At 37.8% G+C, this 27,658-nt stretch overlaps 1 protein-coding gene across 8 annotated transcripts in view; it reads left to right on the top strand.

Annotated features, from left to right (window-relative positions):
* LOC131789216 (adhesion G protein-coupled receptor L4) overlaps window positions 1-26,119 on the top strand; it is a 29,457-nt gene extending 3,338 nt beyond the window's left edge. The window contains exons 3-27 of one of the 8 annotated variants that reach the window (XR_010719072.1): window positions 3,416-3,540; window positions 4,277-4,401; window positions 6,790-7,059; window positions 9,490-9,650; window positions 9,731-9,994; window positions 10,650-10,934; window positions 11,501-11,649; window positions 12,743-12,811; window positions 13,517-13,670; window positions 14,253-14,399; window positions 14,946-15,030; window positions 15,915-16,026; window positions 16,183-16,229; window positions 16,901-17,024; window positions 18,099-18,202; window positions 18,574-18,676; window positions 18,994-19,147; window positions 19,665-19,731; window positions 19,975-20,058; window positions 20,865-21,054; window positions 21,662-21,706; window positions 22,857-22,976; window positions 23,754-24,042; window positions 25,109-25,269; window positions 25,350-26,119. Coding sequence is in view for 1 of the 8 variants with exons in the window: in XM_066173875.1 (XP_066029972.1) it covers window positions 13,550-13,670; window positions 14,253-14,399; window positions 14,946-15,030; window positions 15,915-16,026; window positions 16,183-16,229; window positions 16,901-17,024; window positions 18,099-18,202; window positions 18,574-18,676; window positions 18,994-19,147; window positions 19,665-19,731; window positions 19,975-20,011 (1,101 nt within the window). In the remaining 7 variants the exon portion in view is untranslated. Of the gene's footprint in view, window positions 1-3,415; window positions 3,541-4,276; window positions 4,402-6,772; window positions 7,085-9,489; window positions 9,651-9,730; window positions 9,995-10,649; window positions 10,935-11,500; window positions 11,650-12,742; window positions 12,812-13,516; window positions 13,671-14,252; window positions 14,400-14,945; window positions 15,031-15,914; window positions 16,027-16,182; window positions 16,230-16,900; window positions 17,025-18,098; window positions 18,203-18,573; window positions 18,677-18,993; window positions 19,148-19,664; window positions 19,732-19,974; window positions 20,059-20,864; window positions 21,055-21,661; window positions 21,707-21,762; window positions 22,109-22,856; window positions 22,977-23,753; window positions 24,043-25,108; window positions 25,270-25,349 lie in introns of those variants that run through there. The other 7 variants (XR_010719076.1, XR_010719074.1, XR_010719071.1 and 4 more) reach the window with 7 other exon arrangements.
* The last annotated feature ends 1,539 nt before the right edge of the window (window positions 26,120-27,658 follow it).

Below are 27,658 nucleotides of genomic sequence, written 5' to 3'. Positions count from 1 at the left end.
TGTTTGATTCAAGGATGATATTGAAAGGAGAAATTAGATGCTGGTCACTCTCAGGGATTAAAGGGTCAAAGAAGGGCAGCAAAAGTAATAAGAAGGAAATAAAAAGAACAATCTGGGGATAGCAGTAAACACTTACAGTACATATACTTCAGTATGTACGAGAGAACATCAGAAGTGTAAATCCAAAGGTTGTAATTTCAACTCTGAGAATTCAGAGTGCTTTTAGTCTAAGTATGAATGCAATGATGAATACATCATCTTTCACATAAATGAGTGTTCCTGTAATCTGGAACATTTTAAAACTAGGAATCAAATGAGCATAAAATAGTTACAGGGTGAGGTCATGTTACAATGATATTGTGCACTGCATTTATTTCATTCTTTGTGCTAGAAAATGGCATTAGTTGGGGCTGAACAAAAATTGGGACATATTCCTGTCTCCTCCTTCAGTTACTATTTGTTATTTATTGGAGAGAATTCAAAGTTACTTGTTTTCCATTGCAATAGCACTGAGTGGTGTGCAATGAGAATGCATGACTTATAAGTAATTTATTGTATTCTTTCAAAAGTAATTACAAGTTGAAATATGACTTGCATTGTTTAAAAAAATGAAAAGGTCATGGGAAAATAATGGGCATCACACAACAAAGAGTCTGAACTTGTTAGAAAATACTAAAATATATCAATCCCTTTTGAATGTTGTTGATACTGAATTTTTAACTTAGAGAAAAGAAAAAAAGAAGACTTTGGAATTATTTCTCTTCCTGGGTGTAGGCATGGCAATTACTGGTAGAAACCAAATAATCTGTGGCTGATAAGGGAGAGCCATATTCCAAAACTGCATCACTGTAGATGTAAAATCTCATTGAAATAACAGTTGTGGACCATTAATGTAAAAGAATGTAGTTGAGCCCAAAAAAACTTTTGGAGGGCATAAGATTTAGTATTGGAGTGCTACTGTTATCAGTTCTGTACAGAATCCTAATCAGATTATTGTTTTTCAAACTTGAATCTTTCATCTATGACTGCCTAGTTTTAACAATTAGAATTTTCTGTGCAGGTTTTTCCTTTACCATTTCCTTATCATGTCTTCATACATTGTACAATTGTATAACCAGCATGCCCTCATCTGAATGAATGGTAGCCTAGGCCACTTTAATTTTGTCAGATAATTCTACAAATTGGTTAAAAAAAATAATCTGATCTCAGATGCCAGAAGGATAACTCAATAAATATCTCATCTTTCTGCCCTTAATTCAGTAAGTGACTTTCCTGAGATGAACCTTTTAATTATTAGAAGTGATTAACATGTAACTTCTCCCTATGGTATCCATACATAATTATTAGAAGTGATTAACATGTAACTTCTCCCTATGGTATCCATACATAATTATTAGAAGTGATTAACATGTAACTTCTCACTATGGTATCCATACATAATTATTAGAAGTGATTAACATGTAACTTCTCACTATGGTATCCATACATAATTATTAGAAGTGATTAACATGTAACTTCTCCCTATGGTATCCATACATAATTATTAGAAGTGATTAACATGTAACTTCTCACTATGGTATCCATACATAATTATTAGAAGTGATTAACATGTAACTTCTCACTATGGTATCCATACATAATTATTAGAAGTGATTAACATGTAACTTCTCCCTATGGTATCCATACATAATTATTAGAAGTGATTAACATGTAACTTCTCCCTATGGTATCCATACATAATTATTAGAAGTGATTAACATGTAACTTCTCCCTATGGTATCCATACATAATTATTAGAAGTGATTAACATGTAACTTCTCCCTATGGTATCCATACATAATTATTAGAAGTGATTAACATGTAACTTCTCCCTATGGTATCCATACATAAATATTAGAAGTGATTAACATGTAACTTCTCCCTATGGTATCCATACATAATTATTAGAAGTGATTAACATGTAACTTCTCCCTATGGTATCCATACATAATTATTAGAAGTGATTAACATGTAACTTCTCCCTATGGTATCCATACATAATTATTAGAAGTGATTAACATGTAACTTCTCCCTATGGTATCCATACATAATTATTAGAAGTGATTAACATGTAACTTCTCCCTATGGTATCCATACATAATTATTAGAAGTGATTAACATGTAACTTCTCCCTATGGTATCCATACATAATTATTAGAAGTGATTAACATGTAACTTCTCCCTATGGTATCCATACATAATTATTAGAAGTGATTAACATGTAACTTCTCCCTATGGTATCCATACATAAATATTAGAAGTGATTAACATGTAACTTCTCCCTATGGTATCCATACATAATTATTAGAAGTGATTAACATGTAACTTCTCCCTATGGTATCCATACATAATTATTAGAAGTGATTAACACGTAACTTCTCCCTATGGTATCCATACATAAGTATTAGAAGTGATTAACATGTAACTTCTCCCTATGGTATCCATACATAATTATTAGAAGTGATTAACATGTAACTTCTCCCTATGGTATCCATACATAATTATTAGAAGTGATTAACATGTAACTTCTCCCTATGGTATCCATACATAATTATTAGAAGTGATTAACATGTAACTTCTCCCTATGGTATCCATACATAATTATTAGAAGTGATTAACATGTAACCTCTCCCTATGGTATCCATACATAACTATTAGAAGTGATTAACATGTAACTTCTCCCTATGGTATCCATACATAATTATTAGAAGTGATTAACACGTAACTTCTCCCTATGGTATCCATACATAATTATTAGAAGTGATTAACACGTAACTTCTCCCTATGGTATTCATACATAATTCTGCAAACAGGTAATAAGAATACTCAGACTTATCAGTTACAGTTGTGTTCTTGATCTAACACCAAATCCTGGTAACTACAACTGTAATTTAAAAGGGAATGTGTAGCAGCAAGAGGAGAGAATTTACAATCACATCTTAGGAGTTAAATTGCTATGTACATAGGGTTTTGACCCTTTTAGCAAACAACACTTTCACCTTTACCGGTAACCCTTTAACTCCCAAGATCTCATTAATAATTCTCCTTACTGTCTGCCATATAGTTCTTCTGAAGTTAGTTTGGGGAATTTGGTAATGGATCAAGTAATAATACCTAATTAAGATTTTTTTTTTCCATCATGTGTCTGCTTGATATTGTATTAATATTGTAAGGAGAAATTCTGTCTTGGTCACTCATGGGAGTTTAAGGGTTAACCCCCTGTTACAATCCAGGATCCCAAGTTATCTTGTGTTTTACTTTGATGATCTCAGAGTTAGTCTTCACTTTATATTGAAAAAATTTAATACATACAAGGATAAGTAACCCTTTTTTGAAGTGTTTTTTACCCAGTAAATCATTTTTTTTCTTTTTTCAGACTGGCATTATCACTGTTGACAACTGTAAACTTGCAGTGGCAGTGAATTTTGGGACCAATGCAGCCTTCTTCCCATGTGCCACAGCACAGCAACTTCAAATTAAAGATGAATTGGAAAATTACAGGTACATTTTTATGTGAATGCACACCATCAGAGAGGCAGAGTGGCTGAGTGCTTAGGGTGCTGGCCAGGTGCTTAGGGTGCTGGCTAGGTGCTTGGGTGCCAGCCAGGTGCTTAGGGCACTTGCCAAGTGCTAAGGGGACTGGCCAAGTGCTTAGGGCGCTGGACTTGTAATCTGGTGGTCCAAGGTTGTAGTTCTCCACTCAGCTCCTTACTGGATTTGTTTTCAGTTACCCTGAGTTCCACTCACTGGCTTTGCTCTGTTTGGCTGCCTTTTACTAGTTGGGAATCTTGAAAAACTGTGTTGATGTTTATTTACTATGTTTATCTCCAATTTGTTTTTACATATATTGGAGGGATTTAAGGGTTTTTACCCTTTGACCCTTTCACCTTTACCTGTAACCCTTTAACTCCCAAGATCTCTTTAATAATTCTCCTTACTGTCTGCCATATATTACTTCTGAAGTTAGTTTGGGGAATTTGGTAATGGATCAAGTAATAATCCCCAATTAAAATTTTTCCTATTCTCATCACTTGTCTGCTTGATATTGTATTGATATTGTAAGGAGAAATTCTGTCTTGGTCAATCATGGGAGTTAAAGGGTTAATCCCCTGTTAAAATCCAGTATCCCAGAGTTAGTCTTCACTTTATATTGAAAAGATTTAGTACATACAAGGGTTAGTGACCCTTTTTTGAAATGATTTTTACCCAGTAAATCATTTTTTTTTTCTTTGTTTAGACTGGCATTATCATTGTTGACAACTATAAACTTGCAGTGGCAGTGAATTTTGGGACCAAAGCAGCCTCCTTCCCATTTGCTCTAGCACAGCAGCTTCAAATTAAAGATGAATCGGAAAATTACAGGTACATTAAATTTTTTATGTAAATGCACGCCATCAAGAAAGATCCAAGGAGTAGGCAGAGTGGCTGAGTGCTAAAGGTGCTGGCCACCTGCTTAGGGACTTGTCATCCTGTTGTCCCAGGTTGTAGTTCTCCACTCTGCTACTCACTGGATTTGTTTTCAGTTGCACTGAGTTCCACTCGTTGGCTTTGCTCTGTTTAAAGCCAATTTGTCTGCCTTTTACTAGTTGGGGTTCTTAAAAACTGTGTTGATGTTTATTTACTATGTTTATTTCTAATTTGTTTGAATTAATTATTTCTAAAATTTGTAAGCAAATTCAGAATAGAGAAATAATTTACATCATATGAACTGTTAATAGTGTTATTATTATTATTGTTATTATTATTATTAATTGTCATTATTATTGTAATTATTAATTATTGTTATTATCATCAGAGGTTTAGGTATTTATAAGCGGGTCAATACATGCAATAATTTTAGTATAGTGGGTGACCTTCAGGGTTTTCATTTACTTTTGAAGTAGAAGGGCACTGCCTTGTGAGTAGGCCGGTACACTGTATAATCGAGGGCCGAAGGCCTGAACCTCTAGGGAGTCTAGGGGATGCTCCCCCCGGAAACTTTTAAAACTTAAGTCTCCCAGAAACGCACTTTTCTGCAATCTGGTGAAGAAATCTTTCTGGAATGAAGCATTCTTAATCTGATTATAGTAAAAGTAATGGTAATCTAAGAGAATTTGTTTGTTTCTCTACACAGCTATTGCTAAGTCAAAACACTGCTGTTACTGTCAGAGCTTCCTTTCTTCTTCTTCTAAAGAGTGAAACTGACAACACTCTTTGTAGTTTATGAAAACTCAAAGTCAGAGCCTTAATCATTTACATTAATTCCTTTTGTCACCATATATCACCCAGCAGTTAAAAATTTAAAACAAATGTTGATGGAACACAAGAGTCTGATACACAATCAGCCCTCGCTGAAAACAATTTTTTCAAAACCTCCGATGGGCTTTATCTTCAATGAATTAAATTGGATCAAAGTTTCTTTCAATTGCTCGGAATATTTGAGCTTAAAAGTCAGCTAAATGTTGGCTTACTAAGAGGCCGTGTCAGCTGATAAGCATCTTTTACGGCGACATTCGTCTCCTGATGTTTATTTTATATTCTGAATTTTATTTCAGAAAAATAAAAAGTGTTTTATGAAGAGTTTAAATGATGGAAAGCATAGATAGCGTACGTAATTTTTCGAAAAGCCTTTTCACGGCTGTAATCCAACTAAAACATAAATTTAATTTTTTAGGTCATCGCTCTTGACTTTTCATGTGCAAACGAGTGCTTGCGTGAGTTTTACTTTTGCTTGCCACGATCACTCCGCAGAACGCACTCGATTTTATGGCACGTCACGTTTAAGAGTTATTTCATAGCTAATTAGGCACTTTAGAAAGAGACAGTTCTAAGAACGCTATTAGGGACCTTAAGCAGTCAGGACGGCAACGCCAAGGAAGACTTCGTTTAAAAAATGAATTATTGCCTATAATTTGAATTTCAAAAATGGCTGCATGTGTTTACCGTCTCATACGGTGCCACACCTCAACTTCAGCATAGCGTATCAAAGAAGTGTTGAGGTCCAACTAGAAATTAAAATAATTTGCCGTCGCGGTTTCGGTTTACAGACGACGCAAATTGTGGGGATTTCACATTGTTGTTTTGCATTGTACGGCTAAGAAATGTACAAACGCACGTGCTGAGCTACTGTTCTGCCTATTATATCTTTTGTTTTTCCATGTCCTCGTTGCCGTCGCGTGGTTTGCTTAAGGTCCCTATTATCGCGCAGCGCCTTTCTCATCAGAGTAAATTTTATTTCCACAATCTGATCGCAAGTTATCGATAAATAAGTGCAGAAAAAATGCGTTAAACGTACAGGGAAGAGTTAAAATTGAGTTGAAGTTGATAATTTTTTTCATAACTATTTTATTTTTTTAATTTGGTGCTTTAAGTAGCCGGGAACTCTGTTTAAAGTAGACGGGTGCCGGTACCCGGGACCCGGCTTCTAATAAAAACCCTGGACCTTTATTGTAAGATGTTTTTGACATGTTCTTGACCCCAAGCAGTGATTTTTTTGTCAGATTACTTATGTCAAACTGCTGTTGGAGCTCTCGTTTTTGGGAGTCAAAGGGTCAACTGTAATCTTGAGAGCTAGAACTTCCTGATCAGTGTGCTTTGATCACAAGTGTACACTTTTTGCAGTACTTGACCTATAAATAATAATAGATATCTACTTACTTTTTAAATTCTCAAAGTCGTGTATGGAATGTTTTCGTGTTTGGAACAAAAAGCAAACTGCAAATAGCAACACTGTGATCCTTTTTTTTTTTTTTAGCTCCTTGGATCTGACAGGCCCTCTTCTTCTCGGTGGGCTCGTGCAGCTACCAGTTAAATTCCCAGTCCTCTACAAACATTTCACTAGCGGCATCAGAAATGTTTACATCGATCACAAGTTCTTGGACCTCAGTCAGCCATTGTACAACAACGGAACCAGTGCTAAATGTAAAGCAATGGGTAACACGTACGCATATAAACCTTACAAGCGAGGCACGTGTTTTAACATACTTGGTTCTCGCCGGTGTGACTGCTCCACTGGGTTTGATGGAAGTCGCTGTGAAACAGGTATTGAATTATTCTTTATGGATATGTAAGTGAACTTTCCTCTGGCACTTACTTTAGTTTGAAGCGTTCGGAAGAGTACGGAATCTTTTGGAATCTTTTCAAATGCTTGGTATCCATTGTACCGCTCGCGTATACGTTAACTGCGCAGACGAATTTCATGCGCTCTGACGCAGGGTAGTCAGACGCGTATATACGATTTTTTTGCGCGCACGGTCGAAAAAAAAATGCGCGATTCACGTGTCTTTGTTATTCAGTGCTAGAAGGTTCTTTTGTATTTCATTGTTGTATGAAACAAAGGACTTCAAGGTTTGAAAAAGCGGCGAGAAGACAACGGAAAATTTACATAATGAAAAATAGCTATCATGTTACACTCGCGCAAGTCGCGTCGCTTCGCGAATTTTTCGCATAACGAGCAGTAGCAGTAGATTTGCTTGATTTGAGTTGTTGATGAATCAGCTGGGGAAAGAAAATGTCACTTACTTAAGGCATCGAAACACGAGTTTCATTGAGCAAGTAACGAAACAAATATGAGGGGACGCAAGCGGCCTCAACTGTAAGTACTTTTTAGGAATGCAAGGATATTATCCTAGCATTCGTAACATTCCGAGCTGCGCGAGAGTGTCAAAACCCGTGCGTATGTCACAGAAATGTCATTAGACCTAAAGTACGCCAGATGAGGGCGAATAGATCGTGTGGATATATTTCTCTTTATAATCTACAATGTAACGCAAAGGAACCGGCCGAGGAATAAAGGCACTATTGATTGCGTGTGAAACAAAAGCATTAGCTGATGACATTTTGATATCAGGCATTAATTCATTTATCTTCTCATATTTATTCGCCCTCATCTGGCGTACTTTAGGTCTAGTGACATTTCTGACATACGCACGGATTTTGACACTCTCGTGCAGCTCGGAATGTTAGGAATGCCAGGATAATATCCTAGCATTTCTAAAAAAGTACTTACAGTTGAGGCCGCTTGCGTCCCCTCATGACTCTCTAATATACTTCTCAACTATTCATTGCAATCAGCGCTCCCTAAGATGTTTACGTCGCGGAATGTAAACAATTTGGTGTTTGCATCGCAGGTTATGATTTCTTCGAAACTTCAAACCTACCTCGATCATCTTCAGTGAGGATCAGAAAGAAAATATACTTTTTAAGAATGTGAATGGTATTCTGTTTTATTCATTGCAATTGGCACCCGCTTCAGTGTTTACACACCGGAATGTAGACAGTTTCATTTCACATCGCTCGTGATGTTTTGTTTGATTGCGGAGCGCGTCATATCACAACGATGAAAGGTTAAGTTTTAGTAAATCGTGTAAATATATATTAGCCACCTCCGGAAAGTTATTCCTGCCGTAGTCCAACTTGAAGGAAGAGCGTCGGGATACTAAAAGCTTCCATAATAAACAAACGGCTCCTTTAGGAGCCACCAATTTTACAAAAGTCTCTGATTACCGTGTTGAACTACACAAGTTCGATTATTGCCGTCTTGATTTTTTGCCTAATTACACGCGCCGATGAGTCTTAAACAAACTTGAAGTACATGTATCCTTGCGCGTTTAATTCGCGTTTTTCGGTTAACGTATACGCGAGCGGTACTGTAAGATGCAGACAACAGTTCATGAGTTGTGCATGGTAAAAGACACCTTATGAGCATTTAAATTTATGCGGTTCCTTGTTATGAGAAATATATCGTTGAGTTTATCTGAGTCAGTGGATCTTCAATTAATAAATGCACGTACTTAATCACCGGTATTTTCGCCTTGAATTATCGATCCATACCAGATTTTGACCCAACAGTTCTGAGAAAAGAGCGAAAAATCAGTTTTACTGTACATCTGACGAAGATCTGCCGGTTTCAAAAACCCTGTGAACAATCCTCAGGGTTGAAAGATTCCCTTCCTTAACGTTAAGGGCCGAGTTCCTCAAATACTGTCTTCTGTTGTGTCAGCAGTTTCTGTTTCTTAACCCTTTCACTGCCAAGATATCATTGGTGATTCTCCTTTCTGTCTCTCATACAATTCTTATGATGTTAGTTCTGAGAATTTAATATTGGATCAATTGATAATTCCTTAATTGATATTTTTCTTTATTCTCGTCGCTGGTCTGCTTGTCTGCAATTCTTACAATATTAGTTTAGAGAATTTAGTATTGGATCAGCTAGCTATCCCCGAATTGATGTTTTTCTTTATTCTCATTGCTTATCTGGTTGATATTGTATTAATATTGTAAGGAGAAATACTGTCTTGGTCACTCATGGGAATTTAAGGGTTAAATTGGAGAGAAATTATCCAGGACTCCAGTTAACGTTGATTTTCTGGGAGTCACGTTACCCTAAAATACCCCAACTAAGGAGAACGTCAATTTCTTATCACGAGTTCTTATATGGAAACCATTCATACAAACTTCCTTGTTCAACAGGTGTGAAATACACTGAGAGATTCTCAGGACAGAGCTTTAAGAGGGTGCTGGCCAACTCAAAGGTCAATCTTCCATGGAGTGTTTCAATGAGATTCCGCACAGCCAAGCCTTCAGGATCTTTGCTTGAAACCTCTTTTTCATCATCATCTTCGGTGTTGGAGGTAAGTTATGTAAATCAAGGTACATGTTTTTGAAGTCATTGAACGTTCTTATACTTACGTGAACTTCGTTGCTATTTCAGTTGGTTGATGGTAAACTGTAATACAACTACAAAGAGCTGTTGGTTCTCCAATTGCCTCACATAGCGGTGAATGATACCCAGTGGCATCACATTGAGGTCCTCTGGACAGATGTTCCCTTAAAATAACAATGGACTACATCTACAAAGTTTCTGCAGATGCATACAGAGGAAAAGACCTTGGAGTTGTCAGACAGTTTTTCATGGGAGCGAGGAAGAATTCTACCAAGTCTGTAGTGTATGGTGGATGTAGAGGCTGTAAACAAGGTATGCTTTTCTAACAAATTCCTCTAGTTAAACTGTTAGGTTTATGTTTCTGTAGCCTGCTATAGGTATTAGATTAGCAGCAATGCACTGATTGATTTTCCGAAGCTTGGAGTGCAATTTGGTGTTAATACGCTCGAGTAAATTTTTCAATACCACAAAATTGCACGAGCTGTGAGGCAAGTGAACTTTGTAGTCTTTGAAAAATTTATAATTTCTTATTACACCAAATTGCATGATAAATCATGTTATTACTTGTTAATAATTTACATGAAAAAACATCACAGAAAGGCAAGACAGACTAAACGTTAGGTTTGGAGCGATAGTGTGAGTGCGTATGTGCGTGCGCACGTGCGTGTACGTGTGCGAGCAGGTGCGTTCAAGCGCGTGCATGTGTGTTCGTGCGTGCTTGTTTATGTAGTAAGGGCTGGAACTGTGCTATTGGAGTGAGCATGGCAATAGTGGATGTATGAATATTAGGCCATTTCCGACTACTTTTTCGTGAAAATAGCTTCGTTTGCAAAATAATTTATTTTCCTATGAGAAGTATCGTATCTAGGCTCGTTTTAAAACAGAGGCTGAGGCCTCTCGGAAATGGTCCACCTCGGCTACCCGTTTATATGAGGAGACACTAACCTCCCTCTTTCCCTATCCGTAGGGGTTTTTGTCGGGAGCACTGAGATCAACATGAACTCTGGAGTCAATCACAAAACAGCATCCATCTGGTTGTGAAGAGAAAATGGGAAGCCACTGCTCATCGAACCCTTGTCCAGACTACAGCACGTGTCAAGAGGAATTCGACTCTTACAAATGCACATGTCCTGTAGGTTACGTTGGTAAACACTGCGTGCGCGTATGTTCTCTTAAGCCGTGCGACATGGCAAATGTGAAAGTACAAACCATGGAAAGGGATTCCGATGTGTTTGTCCTCAACAGTACACTGGTAAGTGGATTTTTTTTTTCATTTTTTATCTTTTTTTTTTTTTCTTTTTTTTCATTGAAATTTATTCCCTATTGGACATTTGTGGGTACCATTTTAATGCAAACAAAGTTGTTATAAATGAAATAAATGAGTAAATAAATAGCAAATAATACATGGGCGCGCGTAGATATGGAATTTCCCTTCGAGAGTTTAATTCGATAGCTCACGGTTTTGGTGTTTGAGGACAGTCTCGCAGGATCTTTTACACTAGGGTCAAATGTGAGAGATATTTAACTCTGAATAATCTCTACAGCGAAATCATGACGACGTTCGATCAATATGCAAATTCCTAGCTGTGTTAAAAGGCACCACTAATGCACGAGTAATGCAAAGCCGCAAAATCACTCCAGGGCGAGTAAACAAATAAAAAAATCTTAATGATTTGCGGGCGAACTGGTACTGGTGATTAGGCGCGAACTAGCTGTGGGGCGAATTCACCAGTTACCGATATGCAACGCAAATCTCTCACTGTTGAACTTAAGATTCACTTAAATTTAGAGTTTCAATGTTTTGTATAATTTCTTAAGGGAATTTTGTGAGGTCCGCATGGAGATACCCTGTCGAGATAAGTACTTTGGTGCTTCAAGTATAGGCGTCTGTGGTCCGTGTAAATGTGAAGTGGGGAATTAATCTGAGTCCAGTTTGTAACAAGTCTACAGGAGAGTGCTACTGTAATGTAAGTACCACATGGAAGAAGTTTATCAGATGAACTTTATTTAAACCGTGGAAAGTTTCGAGAGTCTAAACCAGGGGAAAAAAATCAGAGCAGTTTCTGTTTTTCTTTAAGAAGTCAGGAGAACGAGGGAAACGCTTGCACCTCAAGCAACGATCCCATCATGCCTAGCTCTTAACTCTTTGACCCCTAAGAATGACTAGCATCTAATTTCTCCCTACGATATCATCCCTGAATCAAATATTACGGTCATGAGAATGAAGGAATTGATCACCAGTTAAGGAAGCTCTTGATAGTTTAACAAATTCTCCTTGTCAGGACCTTTGGAAAGGTGAAGAGAACAGTATAGAGATTATGCATACTGATCATAGGGTGCATAGGGTTAACTGTACAAACATTGTCTGAACGTTTGCCACTTTCAAAGGCAGACCTCCTCGCGTGAAGAAGACCTGTTGAATCGGAAAACGCGTTCACTGCCTCATCTGTGTTAAAAAAAAATTTGGTGGCGGAGATAATAGTTGTATGGTGTCTAAATTTCCTATTTCTTGCCAAGTCACAAGAAACCCACAGTCAAGAAGTGAAATTGTGACTAAGAGAGCTGTTTCGAAATGATGACATGACACAACGTACAAACTTTTAGGACGGGAAAATCCACTTTTAATTCAAGTGTGCAGCTGCGAATGTGCAGAGGAAGTTCACTGGTCAATTTTTTCACCCTGAAGAGTGACTAGCATTTACTTTCTCCTTACAATATCAGCCCTGAATGACACACTAAGGTCATGAGAATAATGGAAATGATTAACAACAACAGAAGCTCAGGATCGTTGAACCAATTCTCCTTGTTGGCACCTTAGGAATTGTAAAGAGAACAGTATGGAGAATATGCATACTGATGTTAGGGTGTAAAGAGAACAGTATGGAGAATATGCATACTGATGTTAGGGTGTAAAGGGTTAAAGAGAGTTTTGCCAGAAAACGCAACCAAGAGAGTAGTTTACGGATCAAAACCGACTTTTCGATCCGGAATCCCTTGCGCTTACAATTTCTGCCTCTCTCAAGAACAACAACTTAAGTTATTATTTGATTTGATCCACAGGTCCTTCTTCAGTCAGCCAGTACGCTGTTTAGCTCCCATAACAAAGATGTGTGGGACGTCGTTCAACAGGTAATAATTATTGGATCAGTATCTGAGCAAGTCTGTACCTACCCCTCCCCCTAACCCCAGAACAGTCAACCAATAACAAGTTAGTGTTATTGTTGGGCTAGGGGAGGGGTAGGTGCGCAGTTGCGCAGGTCCTTGCATTGATCCGAATTATTTTTGCTGTTATTTTATATTATTTTTTTGCAAATAATCCACGGTGGATTTGTGGCCGGTTTTTATTTCGCTATGCTCTCCAATTGGCTTGTGAAACTCGCGCCCTTTCAGCCATTCGCATTACTGCAAACAGAAGCCAATAACGAGTTTTTAACCGTGGTCATCATACTTGTTCGGAAAGCGCGCTTCTACTAAGATATTTTCAGATGTCTGTGGTCATTCGTTGACTTGCACAAACCGTTGTCATGTGCAATCCGTAGCAAACGTGGACAGACATTAGCTACCAAGACGCAATTATTAATGGCCGAGCATCACAAAGCACACAAAATTTCTCTTCAAATTCATTTGAATATTTTTCCTAGAAACACATGACCAGTGGATTGTGAGCACCTTGTTTATACCGACACTAGCTCGGAGGCACTGGCAGTGAGGTCAAGAGTTTTGTAAGGCGATTTTTGGGAGCAGTAGATATTTTTATGTACACTTACTCTACAATTACCTTCCGTTGGCCGTATAAGCCTCTTATCTTGACTGCTGTTTCTTTCAATTTGACAGCAATCCGCAGGGACAGCGGCTCTGTTAAAACTGATGGAAAACTTCAGCGGAAACTTAGCCAGAAGTCTACCGTACTTAAAACGAGACTCGCGCAGATACAGGCGCTCTACCGAAAGCATTTTGCCACCGTACACGATTATTACTCCCAATATTGGTAAGAAATATATTTTGTTGAGTTTGCTGTGTGTAACGGGGCTGTGTCGCATTTTGAGGTAATTTTAGTACTTACTTGTCGGGGAATTCCTCCGCTCTGTCTCGTAAGTGATTGAAATGTTCCAAACAATATCACTGCTTTTTTTGGAATTTAAAATTATGAAAAACGGATGATGTCAATAGAGATTTCTGATCATTTTGAGGATTTTATTTGTGGTGTTTGAGTTAGAAGCGCACGATAGCTATGTCAGAGATTTATGAAATATTCCTAAACGGCATTCAACGCTAGAGAATATTTTAATGTTCCTGCAACAACACTTAATCCTGATCTTGATCCTGAACGTGCGCACGAATGATACTTAAAAGAAAGGTTTACATCAATCACCAACCCAACATGCGTAAATTTTTCCTGTCTTATATATGCGAAAATCGTAGAAGCCTATATTTTAGAATACCGTAACTGCGCCCTTTTTATGAGTTTTCCACAAACTATGGAAACTGTTTTGGATTAACCAAGCGGACGCTTTCGTTGTAAACAAACGGTTGCTTTCACTTGCTAATATCCACGCTTTGTTCTTCATAGTTATGGAACTTCATCCAGTGTATGTCAAAGGATTCTCTGGATTATCGTACCCCGCGAGAAGAGACCTTTACAGCGACTCTCCTTATAAAATTTGGCGTAATATCTCCAATAGAATTTACCTTCCTAAACCTTTCTTTCATGGAAAAGGTAAGTCGTGAATTTGACGTAACTTGCATAACAAGTACCTGGGTTTATGTTTGAGCACGGTTTTGCGGGTCGCCACTAGTCGAAAAAAATTGCCTCATAAAAGGGACGTTTAAATATCAAATGAGGCGCTAAAAATTGTGCCGAAGGATAATTCTATTTTGTAAGAACTATTTTATAAAGTATTCGCAGACATAACTGGCCAGAAGACTGATACGGCATCTGTTCTGTAAAACTCAGTTCGAGCTTAATGACCCTTTCCTTGGTAAAGGGCCTTCCTAAAACTAAAGAAGGGGGCCTGCCAGGCCTTCTTGGGTAGTTACTAGAAAAAACTGTGAAACAGCAAAATTAATGCGCGTTTGGATTCCGCGCGAGCGCACGCGAGGATAAAAAGGATATTTAGGAGAGCTGGCAAACAATAGTAAAAAAGAGAGGCGGATTTGAATAATTTTAAGATTGTTTGAATATTTTTTTGCAATGATTATGATAATGTTGTGAGTGACAGCTCTTTAAGAGATCTAAATATTTTTTTTTTTAATTTTGTTTCAGATGTGGAAGACAACATAGGAGTTGGCTTCATAATCATTAGAAATATCGGAGATTTATTACCCAAAGCGTTTGACGCGAAGACGCGGTATGTTACATGCACTAAATGCATCGTAAGTACGTTTGGATAGAATTTTTAAACAATTTTGGTTTTTCCCCCTAGTATTTAGAAGAGACTATTTCGTGGTTAGACTACGAGCAGTCCCTGCCTTGAAGCGAAGTCTGTCGCACGAGTTAAAAGAAATTGAGGAAAGAAAAGAAATTGATGTAAGCACACCACGTTGAATTTTGGGTGTGAGGGGCGATAACGTCTTTTTTTTCCCCACGGAATTTATTTTAATCGTGCGACGGACTGCACCGAGAAGAAGGGACTGCTGGTAGTGTATATTGTGGTTTGATTGAGAAATGGAATATGTACTAGAAATAATTAAAAGCAGTTTACGATTTTCTCTAACTGCTTTTGCTTGTCTTTTTTTTTTAATTTTTGATAAAACTCATATATTTAATTTTAAGCGAACCACGCTGTAGTGTGTGAGTGTTGTAAGCATAAATGATTTCCAAGTTTGACATCTGCAGTTCCTGTTAACCCTTTAACTCCCGCGATTGACGAGGGTAGAATTTCTCCTTACAATATCTATACAATATCAAGCAGACAAGTGATGAGAATAAAGAAAAATATAAATTCAGGGATTATTAGTTGATCCAATACCCAATTCTCCGAACTAGCATCGTAAGAATTGTATGGCAGACAGTAAGGAGAATTACTACTGAGATCTTGGAAGTACACGGTTAATCTTCTTCGGGCTTAGCTCTCCTCATTTCTTCCTTGTTTGATATAATCTCTGAAAACTATTTTTTCTCCCCCAATGTGTATATTCTGTGTTTTTATCAGCAAAAGCGAGGCGAATTATCCTCGCATTGCCTTATGAGGATTTTTATGATATAATCAAGGTCCCTTTTTTACTTTTACAGTGACTCGAAGTACAACGTTGAAGTCAGCTCTGATGTCGTCTCTGTCAAGTTACCTCAGATGGAAATGGCTCCTTTAACATATCCTGTCCGCATTGCCTTTGCCAACAGACTTGTAAGTTGTTATTCGTTACTAATTTTAGCTAGGATTTGTTTAAGAAACTAACCGAAGAATGTTTAAGTTGTCTTCTCTTAAATAAGCCTGGTTTACCATGTGATTAATTCAACTGCTTGTCATGTTGGTTTATTTGTCATCTTTCCTTTCTGTTAGGTGAATCGATCGTCGTACATTTGTGTGCACTGGAATTATTCAGTACCGTGAGTATAATAATGAATAGCTTTAATTTTATGTTGTTGCATACTCTCGAATTTACCATAAAGACACTTGTTTAGTCGCGCCGCTTTCGGGCCCGTGTACTCATTTTCGTTCCGAGTTTTCGTGAGCGGGAGAACATGGTAACCTAGAAAACGCTAATCGGAGACACTACAAGAGCTGCACGTCGTCGTTATGGCAAAAACCGCTATAAAATATACTATAATCGAATATGACATGTAGAGGTACTTTTGGTTGACGTCTTTTGCCATCATTACGAAAAACATTGGCTATGCTTCAACTTCCGAACGGTTTTCCATATACAAGAGCGATACTGGCGTTTGCTAAGATGTAGCTTCTTCGCTCTTGCGATCCAAGGATCCAGACAACCATTCGTCATTTGCCCTACTGTTTCTTTGAGGATACCCACACCACAAAAAAGCTGCCCTTTAGTTTAAGAACGCTTACTTTGTGCAAGGTTAAACTTTGCATACAAAAAGACTCTTAATTCATGATTACGTCAACTAGCGTTAAAGGAATATTTCGATATTCTACATGGTAGTCTATAGTGAGACTACCGCAAAAATTCCACTACAGACACAATGAAAACAGTTATTCAGGAACCAGAAGACGCGTTGTGATTGCTAAGCCTGCCTATTGTTTTTCGTTACCATAGAGACACGCGTGGTGGTGGTTGGTCACATTACGGTTGTAAATCAGTGAAGTCCAATAGAACTAACACAGTGTGCTCTTGCACTCACCTAACGGCTTTTGCAGTCCTGTCAGACTTAAATCTTCAGGTGAGGTTGATGATTGTGAAGCTGTTACAACAAAAACCAACAGCAACAACTTTACTACCTTGTTTTCAGAAGGCATGCATTTACAATTACGATGGTTACTATAACAGCTAAATATCTAATCTGGTCGAGTACCATGATATATATTTAGAATTGAGTTGTTGGCAGTAGATTGTAAATAAGAAAGGAAAGAGAAAGAGCTGCAAGATAAAGATAGATAAACCTTTAACTCCCAGACGTGATCAACATGTAACTTCTCCCTATAAGATCCATACATTATCCAGCAAACAGGTAATGAGAATATCTCAACTTATCATGGAGTAGTTTGATCTTGATCTAACACCAAATTCTCGTAACTTATTTATAAGAAAACGGTATCAGCCAGAGGGGAGAATAAACAATTAGATCCTGGGAGTCAAAGGGTCAACTTAACGATAAAGAAATTAAATTAATAAGTACCGGGTAGAAAGCTTTGAAGGATATTTTTTTCGTATGGATTATTAGTTAACCCTTTAACTCCCAGATTAAATTTGTAATTCTCCTTACTGTCAACCATACAATTCTTATAATGTTAGTTCAGAGAATTTAGTATTGGATCAACTAATTATCCCCAAATTGATCTTTTTCTTTATTCTTATCACTTATCTGGTTGATATGGTATTCATATTGTAAGGAGAAATTCTGTCCTGGTCACTCATGGGAGTTAAAGGGTTAATTTATTTTGAGGTCTGTATGAGGGTCAATGTCACTTTTTCCTTTAGAGGAGGTTGTTTCAGTTTCCAAACTATTCCAACGGGAAGGCGAATGTAAAATTGTCAATAATTAGTTCGAAAAAAAAGTATTATAACTGGTAGATCTATCAGAGTCTAAATCTAGTTTTATTGAGAACATACATTGGAAAAAAAATGATCCAAATGATCCAGGGAGAAGATTGAAATAAAATTGGTTCATAAATTGAGAATCGTGAAAGAAAACTAAGTCAACTTGTTTAAGTTGTTGTTGTTGTTGTATTTTTGAGAGAGGAGGCGTGTTGTTGCAGTGTCACAAGTAATTTTCTTTTTTTTAATTTTTTATCAGTATCGCGAGCAAGCAGCCTTTGCCATGCGTTTGGTGACGTACATTGGTATATCGGTGTCCCTTGTTCTTTTTCTGACAGTTTTTATACTATTCTTGTGTCTAAGGTAATTTTTATTTGATTTTCGTCATTTTACTAACCTGGCCTTCTCACAACGGTGGTAAGAAATTATGGAAATATTCCATATCATGATCTCTTCTCCCATGGACACTTCTAATACAAAATTGAACAATACAATATTGAGCCCACGCACTTCTCGTAAGCGTAGATAGCGGAACTCTTAATGTTGTGGTGTGGTGTTGTTTTCCAAAAATTCTTAAATTGGGGGCACCTACAAAATTCCCTTTCAAAAAAATTGTAAGCTGTTAAATGCAGTCCGGTAAAAGTCCTCTGCAAAACGTTGTAGAGCATACTCTTATAGAGGATGCGCGGTATAAATGCATCATTATCAGTAACATCACTGTTTTGTTTTTACAGCAATCTGAAGAGCAACTCGATAACAATTCATAAGAACCTTATTGTGGCGGTCTTCGTCGCGGAGTTGACGTTCCTCTTGGGAAGCAACAGAACGGCAGATCAGGTTGGGTTTAATATAGGGCCTTATGTTTACAGCAGGGTGATTTAGTATTATCAACTCAATTATTATCAACTAAATTGATGACGTAATTTGGTCACCGTAAAGAGTTTCAAAGCTAGCTTTGAAAAACGACAGCGTTCACTCCATGGATATTTTTACGCACGTAAACGTCTACTTCGACTATGGTTTTTTTTTTTGAAACGCGTGTTCATTAGTGCGGGCAAAAACGCAACAGTGGAAATCCAGCTTTAGCTTTCTTTAAAACATATTAGTTTGGCTTCTGATCTTAAGACGTTGCTTTTATTTTTGTTTCATTGCAGAGATTGTGTCAGTTGATCGCCATAGTGCTGCATTATTTCTTCAGCGCCTCTTTCTCGTGGATGTTCGTCGAAGGTCTGCACATGTATCGCAGGCTCAGGGGAAAAGAGGAATATAGACACTGGCAAAAGTCCTTCTATTTCTTCATGGGGTGGGGTAAGTGGTACGAATGTTGTCCAACAGGGAATGTATGGTATCAATCCTTTGAAGTGACTAACCCTTAAATTCTCCCTCTAACATCCATACATTATCCAGCAAACAGGTAGTGAGAATACCCAAATTATCAGGTAGAAGTTGTTATCTTGATCCAACACCAAATAATTGGGACTTATTTACAAGGAAATGTAAAGCAACTGGAGGAGAGAATTAACAATCACATCGTGGGAGTAAATAGGTTAAATTTCGTGAGTTGAAGATAAGTTGTAAGCAGACATTTTTCGGAAAAAAAAAACGGCGGAGGGTGATGGAAGAGGAATGATTGGTACAAGAAACTTAACAAAAGTCACAAATTTTAAAATATTCACTCGCCATCATCTATTTGAAGATAATCTTACGCAATTAATGCTTTCAAATAGTACCAATCGAAAATTATTTGAAGCATAAAACACGGATTTCTATACAACGAGTGTTAAGGTTTTTACTCTGTTATTTTTTATATTTTTTTTTGTCTCAGGATGTCCCGCTATTGTGGTCGGAATTTCCGCTGGCTTAGCGAACGAGGGCTACGGAAACCAGAGATTGTAAGTCAACTTTGTATGGTTTCTGTAGAACTTTTTACTAGTCCCCGTAAACAGTTTGTTTGTACTTGTAATATTCCCAGACCACGCAATAGATAGTGATAGTTTCCATTAATTTCGCGACACTTGACCTTTTTATTATTATTTTTTTTATTATTTTTTTTCCACGATTTCAAGTTGATTTCATGGAGGCGGAATATTTGATTCACTTTCCCACTCTTGCTTTATTATTTAAAAAACCTTCAGGTTCGGAAAGAGTTCAAGAATGTGTACATGCGCTTGAAGACTGAGGACAAGACATACGGGATACAGAAACCCACGCAGCATTTTGTAAGAGGAATAATTACCCTCTTTACGTCTCTATGCTTAACTCACCCTCTTTCCTTAAATGAGACATTCCATATTCATTGATTCGTCCTCTCTAGAAAGCATGTTCTGTTTTTCACTTGCTCTTCTCCGCTGTTTGACCCCCTTTTCAAAAGATCAATTCATGGTCTACTATATCTTTACCCCTTCTCATTTTTCAGCCATTCTGTTATCCGACCCAATCTCTCCCCTGTTAGGAATATAGTATTTCTTTGAATAAGCACCCACGCTCTAAGAAGCGCCGTCCGCCGAATAAGGGCCCACCCTCAGGCGCCCCCCTCTAGGGATACGAAGAAAGCCGCTTTCTTTTGCCACTTTATCTATATTTTTTTTTAGCTTCAACTGCAGCGGAATCAGAAAAGGAGATCAACAAGTGCCCCCCCCCCTCGATTAAGCGCCATCCTTCCAATAAGTGCACCCCCCACCCCCCTCCCCCTCCTTTGGCCGATATTTTAAATAACCGCTTGTTTGAGGAAATACTGTTTGGCAAATTTTCATTGTTTCATCTCCATTCTGAGTACCACAATGTTATCCTTCTCCCGCTTGAGAGGAGAAGAGGAGAGAATTTTCAATTGGATCTTGAGGGTGAAAGGGTGAACTAACCTTTTTCTTTTCCCCTTCTTCTTTCCCACTTTTCAATTCATGCACTCTCCCTCCCCTCCCTGTTCGTATTCGCGAGACTATTCCATTTTCTCTCATTCCAATTTCTCACCCAACCTATTGATTTCACCTGTTTGACGAAAAGTTCGATTTCCGTTTTTTTTCCTCAGAAACGCTCCTATCACCTTGGGGAGACGGCACCTCTCCGATTCCAGTATGATTTTGACGATGATGGAAACGCCACCAGCACATCTACCACGGAGCCATCCAGCAGTGGTTTCCGTAGCAGTGTAACGAGTCGGTTTACCACAGACAACAATGTCACGGATACTATGAGAGATGAAGACACCAGTGCACCAGGTGTGTGTTTGAAATGTAATTTCTCTCAAATATGCACAATACATTCTGCTCAGTCCAAGTAGTAAGAACGTGGTTTTAAATAAATTACAGTGATTTCTAGTCGGCCTCTATACCCTAGAGACCGAAGAAAAGTGCTCCCGCCAAATCCCCTTTCTTTTTCTTCAATGAAGACCAGATTTGTGCCCTACGAAGCCAAGTTTTCCTTAATTACAGTCGTCCTACAAGAAATGTTCCTTTGCAATTCAATTTGGTAGGGAGAAAAGAAGAATCACATAGAAAGTAAGGACAAGACTTAAAACACAAAAGCAATCAGAAGCAATCTCAACCCACAATCAAACATGGAGCCAGGCTAACTGGTTTAGGGCAGAAGGGGCTGGGCATTGATTGCTGTATAGTGGAATTTATAATTGCTTTTTTTCAAGGAACCAACTCCTTTGAACCATTTTAGGAATGACTTATGGCTAGCAGAAACTGTACATTCTGTTTGTTTGTTTGTTTGTTTGTTTGTGTCGTCCAAGTCTTTCATTTCGCTCAGCGAAAATACGTTGTAATGGAGTTATTCCTCATTTCTGGGAACTAATTTTTGGTTGGTTGTTCAAATTTTTAGATGGAAAATCGCGAAAGGCCAAGTACCCTGATAATCCTGAACTCGGTAAGTCGTTTACAATGCGTAAACTCAAACATTTCTATGTTTAAACTCCTTTGTAGTCAATATTTTGATGGTCACGAAACGAAGAGGAAAATAAGGGGTGATATTACTTCGTCACGCAATATTATTGTACAACGAAACATCTGTAACACATCTTTGGTACAGTCAGTTAAAGGCTAACAGTCTTGTGAGTATATATAGAGTGGGTAGCATTATAGGCGCACTCTGATTGGCTACTCAAACTCCAAATATCCCTTGCTAATCACTTCCGAGCAACGCGCGCGCGATTTGCGCCCGGAGAGATGGTAATCGTTGCAGGAAGGAATGCGTTCGGGTTTTTACCTAATTAATTATGCAAAAAATACAGTAAAATTGACCAACTTTAATGTGCTAGTGCTGAAGAAAGATTTTTCGTAAGAAATCGGTGGTGTTTTTACTTCAAAATATAATTCATTTGATTTTTATTTGTGGCACTTTTAGGAGCTTTGGTGTAATTTTAAAATTTACATGATTTTTTAACAAAGTACTCTCAAATGCTTGTTGCAAAAAGCGAAAAATAAAGCAACTTGAAGCCTTCAAAACGCGTCTTGGTATATAAGAAATCATGTCATGGTATATAAGAAATTACATGCGGGCACAAAGTTTGGTCCTTATATGAAAATAATATGAAATAAAAAATTTGGGTGATTCAGAAAAGTGCCGGCAAAATAAAAGAGTTTGCGACGCACTGTGGTCAAGATCAGGACGTAAACAACACTTTCACCTTTACCGGTAACCCTTTAACTCCCAAGATCTCATTAGTAATTCTTACTGTCTGCCATATAGTTCTTTAGAAGTTAGTTTGGGGAATTTGGTAATGGATCAAGTAATAATCCCTAAATCCCTAAGATTTTTCTTACTCTCATCACTTGTCGGCTTGATATTTTATTGATATTATATTGATATTGTAAGGAGAAATTCTGTCTTGGTCACTCGTGGGAGTTAAAGGGTTAACCCCCTGTTACTATCCAGTATCTCAAGTGATCTTGTGTTGTACTTTCATGATCTCAGAGTTAGTCTTCATTTTATATTGAAAAAGTTTAATACATACAAGGATAAGTAACCCTTTTTCGAAATGTTTTTTACCCAGTAAATCATTTTTTTCTTTGTTTAGACTAGCGTTATCATTGTTGACGAATGTAAACTTTGCAGTGAATTTTGGGACCAAAGCAACCTCCTTCTCATGTGCCGCAGCACGGCAGCTTCAAATTAAAGATGAATCTAAAAATTAAAGGTATATTTTTATATAAATGCACACCATCAAGAAAGACCCTTGGAGTAGGCAGAGTGGCTGAGTACTTAGGGCACTGGCCACCTGCTTAGGGACTTGCCAAGTGCTTAGGGACTTGTCATCCGGTGGTCCCAGGTTGTAGTTCTCCACTTTGCTACTCACTGGATTTGTTTTCAGTTGCACTGAGTTCCACTCGTTGGCTTTGCTCTGTTTACAGCCAATTTGTCTGCCTTTTACTAGTTGAGGTTCTTAAAAACTGTGTTGACGTTTATTTACTATGTTTATTTCCAATTTGTTTGAATTAATTATTTCTAAAATTTGTAAGCAAATTGACAATAGAGAAATATATCATACGAACTGTTAATAGTGTTATTATCGTTATAATTAATTATCATCATCATCATCATCAGAGCTTTAGGTATTTATTAGCGGGTCAATATATGCAACAATTTTAGTATAGTGGGTGACCTTCATTGTAAGATGTTTTTGACGAGTTCTTGACCCCAAGCAGTGATTTTTTTGTCAGATTACTTATGTCAAACTGCTGTCGGAGTTCTCATTTCTGGGAGTCAAAGGGCTAACTGTAATCTTGAGGGCTATAACTTCCTGATCAGTGCACTTTGATCACAAGTGTACACTTTTTGCAGTACTTGACCTATACATAATTCTAGATATCTACTTGCTTTTTAAATTCACAAAATCGTGTATGGAATGTTTTCGTGTTTGTAATTAAAAGCGAACTGTAAATAGTAACACTGTGATCCTTTTTTTTTTTTTTAGCCCCTTGCATTTGACAGGCCCTCTTCTTCTCGGTGGGCTCGTGCCGCTACCAATTAAATTCCCAGTGCCCTACAACATTTTACTGGCTGCATCAGAAATGTTTACATCGATCACAAGTTCTTGGACCTCAGTCAGCCATTGTACAACAACGGAACCAGTGCTAAATGTAAAGCAATGGGCAACACGTGCGCCTATAAACAACCTTGCGGGCGAGGCACGTGTTTTAACTTACTTGGTACTCGCCGGTGTGACTGTTCCACTGGATTTGATGGAAGTCGCGGTGAAACAGGTATTGAATTTTTTTTTACGGATATGTAAGTAATCTTTCCTCTCGCACTTACTTTAGTTTGAAGCGTTCGCAAGAGTACGGAATCTTTTGAAATATCTTCAAATGATTAGTATCTAAGATGCAGACAACAGTTCATGAGTTATGCATGATAAAGGACACCTTATGAGCATTTAAATGTATGCGGTTCCTTGTTATGAGAAATGTATCGTCGAGTTTATCTGATTTAGTGGATCTTCAATTAATAAATGCACGTACTTAATCACCGGTATTTTCGCCTTGAATTATTGATCCATACCAGATTTTGACCCGACAGTTCTGAGAAAAGAGCGAAAAATCAGTTTTACTGTACATCTGACGAAGATCTGCCGGTTTCAAAAACCCTGTGAACAATCCTCAGAGTTGAAAGATTCCCTTCCTTAACGTTAAGGGCCGAGTTCCTCAAATACTGTCTTCTGTTGTGTCAGCAATTTCTGTTTCTTAACCCTTTCACTGCCAAGATATCATTGGTAATTCTCCTTACTGTCTGTCATACAATTCTTATGATGTTAGTTCTGAGGATTTAGTATTGGATCAATTAATAATTCTGTAATTGATATTTTTCTTCATTCTCGTCACTTGTCTGCTTGATATTGTTTTGATATTGTAAGGAGAAATTCTGTCTTGGTCATTTATGGCAGGTAAAGGTTGATGTAACTCGGGTTAATTAATTTCCTAAACCCTTTAACTCTCCGATCAAATTTGTAATTCTCCTTACTGTCAACCACACAATTACGATGTTAGTTCAGAGAATTTAGTATTGGATCAACTAATTATTCCCAAATTGATGTGTTTCTTTATTCTCATCACTTACCTGGTTGATATTGTATTAATATTGTAAGGAGAAATACTGTCTTGGTCACTCATGGGAGTTAAAGGGTTAAATTGGAGAGAAATTATCCAGGCCTCCAGTCAGCGTTTATTTTCTGGGATTCGCATTACCTTAAAATACCCCAACTAAGGAGAACGTCAATTTCTTATCACGGGTTCTTTGATGTAAACCATTCATACAAACTTCCTTGTTCAACAGGTGTGAAGTACACTAGGAGATTCTCAAGACGGAGTTTTAAGAGGGTGCCTGCCAACTCAAAGGTCAATCTTCTGTGGAGTGTTTCAATGAGATTCCGCACAGCTAAGCCTTCAGGAACTCTGTTTGAAATCTCTTTTTCGTCATCATCTTCGGTGCCGGAGGTAAGTTATGTAAATCAAGATACATTTTTTAAAAACCATTGAACGTTGATATACTTACGTGAACTTCGTTTCTATTTCAGTTGGTTGATGGTAAACTGTCGTACAACTACAAAGAGTTGTTGGTTCTCCAATTGCCTTTTACCGGTGAATGGTACCCAGTGGCATCACAAGTCAGACATGAATTATCAAAAGATGTATTTGAAATTTCGTCAGAAGAATTGTAATCTATTCCATTGGTGGCGTTACAAACCCTCCAGGAAAACACAGCAAATTCTGTGTGCTGACATAGAATGACATTTTTTGTCGTAGATAGACGACGTCATCTTACACTGCCCTTATTTTAAATTGTAGAAGAAGAAGGAGTAGATGCATAGGTTGAAAAATTTTCGGACGGTAAATGGCGAAGTTACGCCTAATAACTTATGGGTTTTAAACCTCATGAACTCGATGCCTTAGAACAAGGAGATCCTAGAGATTTTCTAACATTTATATCAATTTTAAGTAAAATGGTATAATTCGCGTTTTTCAGAGCGTAGATTTAAGGAAGGCATATCCACAGATGAAGAACTGTTCTTATTAGCTCAGGAATTAGCCAAAGAAGATCCTAAAAAAGTGGAAGAATTTTTCACGATTTTATTTCAAAAATGAATTTTGTAATTTTTTTGATTTTTTAATAGGTGAGCTTTCTGAAGAAGAGCATGCACATATTGCGCAGAGGATTGGATTATCGTTGTTTTGGAGGTTAGCTCCACGACTAGGCCTAACTAGTAGTGAACTGGAATGTTTAGAAAACTAGGTCATGTGTCTGGAGTGTTATAATGCGGATAAATAAAATGTGTGTAAATTGAAATCATGTTCTCATTTTGTTCAATCATGGGTTCTTGGTGGCGTCGTCTATATTGTTACGCTCACTACCGATTCATATCGTGGGTATGTGTACGCATTAAGGTACTCGTGTACGAAGACGATGACGTGTATAGAATACCTTACGACTGGGTTCCTTCCCTTATGATAGAAGATGTGTATAAACATGCTATGAAACCTCATTTGTATCTTCCCCATACTCGTATTCGTCACTTGATGACTTTCATGCGATATTACGAGGGAAAGTACACATACAATGTGTGGAATCGATTGTACGCATTGTGTTTGGGAGGGTATTGGATTGGTTACTACTGTGTGAATCATTTGTTCAAATTGTTATGGCTAAAAAGAATAAGAAGACTCAATCCGATACAAAGAAGATACTCGATTACGATACACCCGGTGTCGTCGGCAGTCTAGGGAGCGTGTCTCAATATGCTCAAGCTAAAGGTACTTCACGCCCCAAAGCGAAAAAAGAATTAGAGAAGAATCTTGCCTATACGCTCCATAAACCGCGTCGTAGAAGAGGTGTGTTTCAACCTGTCGTCGTCTCTGACATTGACCAACAGTGGGTAGCTGATTTGGTGGAAGTGCAAACTCTGGCCAAACAGAATAAAGGATTCAGATACATTCTGGTCGTCATGGACGCGTTTTCCAAATACGCGTGGGCTCAACCTACTAAAAAGAAGACAGGAAAAGATGTCGCTGAAGCATTTGTCAAGATCCTCAAATCTGCTCAGGGACGTAAACCTCAAACCTTACAGACAGATGCAGGAAAGGAATTTTACAATCAAGTCTTTCAGACTCTGATGAAACAGCAGAACATTTATCATTTTTCCACCCACGGAGATGCCAAAGCCAGTATTGTAGAACGATTAAATAGAACTTTGAAATCTAAAACGTACAAAATATTTTACAGCGGCTAATACTTTAAAGTATGTAGACAACTTACCGAAACTCATGTATCAATATAATCACACGTATCATAGAAGTATTCACATGACTCCCGCCAAAGTTACTATGTTCAATCCCAAAGAAGTTTGGGACAATTTGTATAGCAAGTATGTGAATCTCAATAAAAAACCTCCTGCCTTCAAAGTGGGGGATAAAGCGAGATTGAATAATAAATTTAAACCTTTCAAAAAAGGATACTTACCCAGTTGGACTGAAGAAGTGTTTGTGGTACGCAAAGTCTTACCGGGTATGACCACCACCTATAAAGTGCAAGAACTCGACGACACACCTTTGCAGGTTACGTTTTACGCCTGGGATTTACAAAAAGTACAATTGGACGAATCCTCGTATTTTAGAGTCTTGAAACGACAAAAAGATAAATTGTAAGTCAAGTGGAAAGGATATCCTGCTAAATATAACAGTTGGATTCATAAAAAAAGATTTAAAGTGACGTGTGTACTCGTACTTGACACATCATCATGAGAGGAGTTAGTTTAAAACGTTTCAAAGTGTATACTCCAGCAAGTGGGGATCCGAATCAAACGGGAGGTGGTATTTTTCGTTGGAGTGC

The sequence above is a fragment of the Pocillopora verrucosa genome, chromosome 11, assembly GCF_036669915.1.
Source record: "Pocillopora verrucosa isolate sample1 chromosome 11, ASM3666991v2, whole genome shotgun sequence".
NCBI lineage: Eukaryota > Metazoa > Cnidaria > Anthozoa > Scleractinia > Pocilloporidae > Pocillopora > Pocillopora verrucosa.
The sequence above is the reverse complement of the archived record's forward strand: the minus strand, read 5'-3'. Positions and strand labels throughout refer to the sequence as shown.